The following is a 7,092-nucleotide window of genomic DNA, read 5'->3' as shown; positions in this document are numbered from 1 at the left end:
CATAGATTAGGCCTTGAGGTCCGCTGTACTGCTAATTTCCATTTCTCTTTGTTATTGGCTTTGTTTTGAATAACCCTGGCATATGCTAAACATGGATGAATTATCAAAATGTGTTTCCTCTTCTTCCCCCACAGAGTCCAGTTGCTAGAGGAGGAGAACGGATATATATCGGTGAACATGTGCAGACTGAAGTCTCAGACAGAGAAACTGGACGAGGTATGTGCGTCCTTGCTTACATATCATCCTCAGAGAAACAGTAGACTACATTTAGTACAAACACACTCATTATCACACACTCTCACTCATGTAACTCCAGTACTACAATCTCTGCACAGACAGAGACCTCGGTAACTGGTTACAAAACATGAACACCCACCCATCAACAGCACATGACCAATTGCCAAAGTCACACACGCACACATACACACACACACATTTGGAGGTGTGAAGGCTACAGCTGGGCTCATATCAACACCTCTATTTCCAGCCTGCCTGGTGAAAACATGTGAGGAAGTTGGCATTACTGGTCTGCATGATTATTTGATTGTGTGGGTGTGAACTCCTAACAGACAGAGTCACACTAACTAATTACTATACTATACACTTCAGGTTGCCTGACGACTCAAACTGAATTATTCCGCTGCTCTGTCATTCACTACATACTTCAGTCTGAGACTGCCATCGTTGAAGTCGTTTGTGGTGACGTCCAAATGAGGGGTGTTGTACAAAACAAAGTAATCAGCGATTTGATTGTATCAAAGCCAATCGTATTTTCAAACTGCCATTTTATCCACGTGTATTCTGGCTCTGGCACAACACATTGGTTTCTGGGACCAATCAGAGCGGCTAGAATGTTTTTCCGTTCTAAAAATTGTTGGGGAGGGACTCAGATTCAGACTCATTACGGAGAAGAAACTAACGTCTGTGGGGGTGGCGTGACGTAGTGTTTGGCCGGAGCAAGGAGTTTGGGTAGCCAGGCAACATTTCATTACCAGCTGTAGAGAATATGTTTATGAATAGCAGTTGTGCATTTCAATTTTTTTTGCAGTATTTGCACTGTGCATAGTACTGTAAATTCATGAAATGTATAGTTCATTTTAAGGTATGTGTCCTAATGCTTCTTCTTACAAGACTATTCACTGTGCATTATTAGACTGAATGTGTTCTTGCTTACCCCATACATCCTAACAAACTAATGTCTTATTCATACTGTGGGACCTTTATTGTGTGAACAACATGTGACTTTTATTTTGATAAGCTACTCTGGAGGTTGGGGGTAGAGCAGAGGTTATTGGGTAATCGGGGTCAGTTTTGAGATTGAGTGACCACCCTCTCTAGCTCGTTGTATAATTTTGCCTGTCCCTAAGTTGTTGTACTTGGCCTATAGGGCCGCCCCGAACTGCACTGTGCTGGCTTGGGTGTTTTCTATTCACGTGGTCTCCCGAGTGGTGCAGTGGTCTAAGGCACTGCATTGCAGTGCTAGCTGTGCCACTAGAGATCCTGGTTCGAATCCAGGCTCTGTCGTAGCCGGCCGCGACCGGGAGACCCATGGGGCGGCGAATAATTGGCCCAGCGTCGTCCAGGGTAGGGGAGGGAATGGCCGGCAGGGATGTAGCTCAGTTGATAGAGCATGGCGTTTGCAACGCCAGGGTTGTGGGTACGAGTATGAACAAAAAAATTTTTAGGCACTCACTAACTGTAAGTCGCTCTGGATAAGAGCGTCTGCTAAATGACTAAAATGTAAATGTAAATGTCCTTTCCAGCACGGTCCCAGCAAATATGGTGGATGTGTAACCAGTCCAGCCCAGAACATATTGCCTTGGCTTGGGCCTGTAATGTGAATCAGGCATACGTTTGAAAACAATACACACTTCATTCTCTGTGTATCATCACATGTATTTGAACGTGTCTATATGTGTGTGCGGTCAGGAGAAGCAGCGTATGACAGACAAGCTGGAGGACACCAGTCTGAGGCTGAAGGATGAGATGGACCTCTACAGGAAGATGATGGACAAGCTGAGACAGAACAGACATGAGTTCCAGAAGGAGAGGGAGGCCATGCAGGAGGTGAGAGGAGGGATAACGCACACACACACAAGCATGTACACATACTTGTACACACTTTCACATGTAGTATGAAAAGAAAGCTTATGATGCCTCTCCCACTCCTCTGAACTCTCTAGTAGCTGAATGTTTGCACATAAACCAGTCTGCCCACTGCATCAGACTGGTCTACGTGGCTATCCCAGGTACCCTTTATAACTGAACAGTCTTCACGACAGCTACCACATATCATCCCTGGTTGTGTCCCTCTCCTGCAGTTGATTGAGGACCTTCGTCGGGAGCTGGAGCACCTGCAGTTGTTCAAGCTGGAGACAGAGAAGCCTGGCCGCGGCCGCAGCTCTTCCTCTGGGCTGACGGAGTTCAACGCCAAGACCAGAGAGATGGAGCTGGAGCACGAGGTCAAGAGACTCAAACAGGTGGGCTTGAGACCTAGTGGCTATTGCATGTGTAGGTGCTGTTTCAACTCTATATGAGTGCATTGTTCCTTCCTCTGTTTGGGTATTTGCTAGGATTTAATTTGGCAAGAGACTCAAACAGGTGGGGCTCAAAAACAATATTTTACACAACATTTGTTTTTTTTACACGCGTTCTCCTCAATTCCACCCCTAAGTATACTGTATGTATTTGTAAATGCCACCACTACAGTGAGGGAAAAAAAGTATTTGATCCCCTGCTGATTTTGTACGTTTGCCCACTGACAAAGAAATGATCAGTCTATAATTTTAATGGTAGTTTATTTGAACAGTGAGAGACAGAATAACAACAAAAAAATGTTCTGACGCATGTCAGAAATGTTATAAATTGATTCGCATTTTAATGAGGGAAATAAGTATTTGACCCCCTCTCAATCAGAAAGATGTCTGGCTCCCAGGTGTCTTTTATACAGGTAATGAGCTGAGATTAGGAGCACACTCTTAAAGGGAGTGCTCCTAATCTCAGTTTGTTACCTGTATAAAAGACACCTGTCCACAGAAGCAATCAATCAATCAGATTCCAAACTCTCCACCATGGCCAAGACCAAAGAGCTTTCCAAGGATGTCAGGGACAAGATTGTAGACCTACACAAGGCTGGAATGGGCTACAAGACCATCGCAAAGCAGTTTGGTGAGAAGGTGACAACAGTTGGTGCGATTGTTCGCAAATGGAAGAAACACAAAATAACTGTCTCGGGCTCCATGCAAGATCTCACCTCGTGGAGTTGCAATGATCATGAGAACGGTGAGGAATCAGCCCCAGAACTACACGGGAGGATCTTGTCAATGATCTCAAGGCAGCTGGGACCATAGTCACCAAGAAAACAATTGGTAACACACTACGCCGTGAAGGACTGAAATCCTGCCAAACGTTAGCCTCGAAACCTTAATGACTTGGAGAAGATCTGCAAAGAGGAGTGGAACAAAATCCCTCCTGAGATGTGTGCAAACCTGGTGGCCAACTACAAGAAACGTCTGACCTCTGTGAATGCCAACAAGGGTTTTGCCACCAAGTACTAAGTCATGTTTTGCAGAGGGGTCAAATACTTATTTCCCTCATTAAAATGCAAATCAATTTATAACATTTTTTACATGCGTTTTTCTGGATTTCTTTGTTGTTATTCTGTCTCCTACTGTTCAAATAAACCTACCATTCAAATTATAGACTGATCATGTCTTTGTCAGTGGGCAAACATACAAAATCAGCAGGGGATCAAATACTTTTTTCCCTCACTGTATATGCTGGTGTGTAAGTTTATAGTGTTTTATGTGATAGTCTAATGCTGTGAGTACACTCTCAACATAGAGAGTGGCATACACTAGTCATATCTATCTACAGTAAGTGTTGTCCTTTCGAATTCTTAGATAGTGTGCAATTTCTAGGTAGCGAATACCAGTGGTATCTGTCTGTCAAGGGCAGGGAAATCACATTGTTATTGTTCCCCATCCTTGTTACGAGCATCGGACCTAGTGTAAACATGAGATAAGAGATCAAGATAAAAGTGTTTCTAAGATGCCCTCTCAGATAAGGCAGACTTTATGATACTAAACCACAAAGCCTTGAGGCAAACGCAGGCAAGAGGCTCTATTGCTGAGACATGCAGTATTGCAGTATCTTCATGTGTAAAGATTTGATATTCTACTGTAGGCTTCTTTCTTGCCTTCGGTCAGTACACACTGTCAAACTGACAGTAACGCTAGGAGAGTAATCACAATGCCTCGCCTTGCCTGCAGCTTTCATCTGGATCTGTCTCACTCTCTCTCTGACTCTCTTTTTCTCTCTCTCTCTTTTTCTCTCTCTCTCACACTAGCTTGGTTGCCGTCTCTGCTCAGCTATTACATTTGACAAATGACAGGAGTGGCAAGGGGTGGAATGTTAGCTAAAAAGACTGGTACCCAGACTACACATACACGGAAAGCTTTTTTCGCACAGTCATTTTCTGCAGTCACAGGCTCAAAGTTTAAACTACAAGGCTGGAAGAGAAACATTACTTAGTGATCCATCTCTAATTGGTGTCAGGCAGATATGTGATGCCTTTTTCCTCTTTTCTCAACACTTTTAGATCAAATGGTGCTTATCTGAAACTCTTTATTTAAAATCTGTTCTTTTATAATGGCACTGTTTCAAATTTGAAAAAGGGTTCAAAAGAGAATACAGATCAGCTAGCTGATTTGATCGTATTACAAACAGGGATGAATGAGTCTATTCCGTCCCTCATGTCTCCCTGTGCTCCTCTGTGCTCTTCCTCTGTGTCCAGCGGTTTGTCTCGCAGGACTTTCCTCTGACCTCTGACCTCCACCACCTCGTAGTATCCGCTGGGGCACGCCTCCGTCACGGTCAGACGGTAAACAAACCCACCGGTGCTTCCTGTGACCTTTAACCTTTGACCCCTGCCATTAACCACCGTTAATAACACCACCATACAGCGCCTATAGAGCTTCACCCCCAGTTGACACAGGGAGCAGTTTGTGCCATAACACCGTGATAACCATAATAACCTGTGTCCTGTCCTGTAGGTGTTACTGTAGATGTGGTGTGCTGTGTCGGCTGCTGTTGAAATCAAGAGATGGTTTGTCATGTGTGTAGTTGTGTGAGGCTTCAGTAGTCTAATCTAACAGGCCCTGCCTACTGACACAGTGTGGATGAAGTGGGGCGCTTGGAGAATTGAGATGAAACTCATCAAGCTGTGGACTCCCTCTTAACCCATCGCTTCAGTCTGCCAAATCAAACTATGATACTCATCGCTCTCTCTCTCTCTTTCCTTCCCTCCTCTCTCCCTCTACTTCCCCCTCCCTCTTCTCTCTCCCGAACTCCCAACCTCCTCTCTTTATCCCTCCCTCCCTCCCTCCTTCACTCCCCCCTCCACCCAACAGGAGAACCTGAAGCTAAGGGAACAGAACGACGACCTGAATGGTCAGATCCTCAGTCTGAGTCTGTATGAGGCTAAGAACCTGTTCGCCACCCAGACCAAGGCCCAGTCGCTGGCTGCCGAGATAGACAACGCCTCACGAGACGACGTGAGTTTTTCATTCATAATGAGAATCATTTGATCATTTGATCATTTCGGAGTAACCCTAGAAGAGTTGATTTAGGTCATAGTATAACCAGATAATGGCACCACCATATCTGATGGTAACATAACATTGATTTGATATTTCTCCACAGTTGATGGAGGCCCTCAAGGAGCAGGAGGAGATCAACTTCCGTCTGCGGCAGTACATGGACAAGATCATTTTGTCTATCCTGGACCACAACCCCTCCATCTTGGAGATCAAGACCAACTAGAACCCCTCTACTAGTAACCCACTACTAAAACCCCCTAAAGGAATGGGGAACGGGAAAGGGAAAGGAAGACTAGCCACGCTGGGGCATGGGACAGCTAGACTTCATTGCCCCCTGCTGCCCCAGGGGTGGAACTGTGAACTTGGGTGTATTCATTAGGCACAAAACAGAAGAAAACAGACTAAAACTGGGCGGTACAACCTGGACTCGTCCAATTAGAAACACTTGTTTTTGTGTTCCGTTGCGAAACGTTTTGCTATGGTGTGCCCTAATGAATATTACCTTGTTTTCTCCAGCGACTGAAGCTATAGGGGATTTTGTTGACTTCTAAAGGGAGTTTTGGTACTTCACCGTCATACTTCTGTTCTATTCTGTGACTCGTCAACAGATGTTGATATCTCCCTCATTTCTCCTTCTATTTTCTCTATTGTTTCCTCACAGCCTCATCTTTAGTCTTAAAAACAATTGAGATTAATTATTACTGGGAAAAACTATTATACTGGGCAGGTGCTTTGAATATGAAGGGAAATACAGGTTGTTAAACACTGGATATACGTACTCTAGTGGAGTGGAGTGTGTAGAAACAATGTGAACACAAACCTATTGATCTGCAACAGCATGTGTTGTAGCCATAGGGGAAGAAAGGAACGGAGAGAGACAGGCAGATAGACAAACAGAGATCTGTAGCTCCCAGACAACCCTATCCCCACTGTTTCCATCAAGTTGATCTGTGTTTGATCGCTGAAGACAGGTATGTGGGCAGAGGCACGTTGATGAAGAAAGTAAAGCAGCACGTGTTTCTGTGCGTAAGAAGAGTGACAGAAAGAGATGAAAGGAGGGAGAGAAGGAGAGAGAAAGTATTATACAAGCATCTCCATGTCAAAAGATATTGGTGTTGACTAAAGATGATATCAGCCATGTAAATTGATAATGAGAGGCAGCAGAACTTGGTGTGATGGAATGCTTTCAGGAGGATGGAATGGTTTAGTGAAGTCAAAGAAGGAACAGGTGAAGTGTATCGGTCAGTAAAGTACAGAGGAAGATAAGAGAAGAATGACTTCCTAGGGAACTCTGAGATGACGGTACAGTATGATCTGTGTAGAGTAATACTGTATGATAAATCCATATAGTAAATCCTTAACTCACACAGTGAGTTGTTCATTGGCTGGTTGAGAATTTCAGAATGCCAATTCATCTTAATCATGGGTCCCCATCAATTCATTTCTACTCAGATATTCTGTAGTAAGTCTGTCTAAATAGGTTGGTTAGACC

The 7,092-nt window shown here is 44.3% G+C and overlaps 1 protein-coding gene across 1 annotated transcript in view; it reads left to right on the top strand.

The window, feature by feature from the left end:
- LOC311113257 (rab11 family-interacting protein 4A-like) overlaps positions 1-6,859 on the top strand; it is a 39,978-nt gene extending 33,119 nt beyond the window's left edge. The window contains exons 9-13 of the mRNA XM_084156464.1: positions 135-216; positions 1,930-2,067; positions 2,322-2,480; positions 5,412-5,555; positions 5,704-6,859. Of these exons, the coding sequence (XP_084012590.1) occupies positions 135-216; positions 1,930-2,067; positions 2,322-2,480; positions 5,412-5,555; positions 5,704-5,823 (643 nt within the window). The 3' untranslated portion in view covers positions 5,824-6,859. The remainder of the gene's footprint in view (positions 1-134; positions 217-1,929; positions 2,068-2,321; positions 2,481-5,411; positions 5,556-5,703) is intronic.
- The last annotated feature ends 233 nt before the right edge of the window (positions 6,860-7,092 follow it).

Source organism: Coregonus lavaretus (assembly GCF_964263955.1).
Source record: "Coregonus lavaretus genome assembly, chromosome: 40".
Classification (NCBI taxonomy): Eukaryota; Metazoa; Chordata; class Actinopteri; order Salmoniformes; family Salmonidae; genus Coregonus; species Coregonus lavaretus.
Note: the sequence above shows the minus strand (reverse complement) of the source record. Positions and strands in the feature narration are given on the sequence as shown.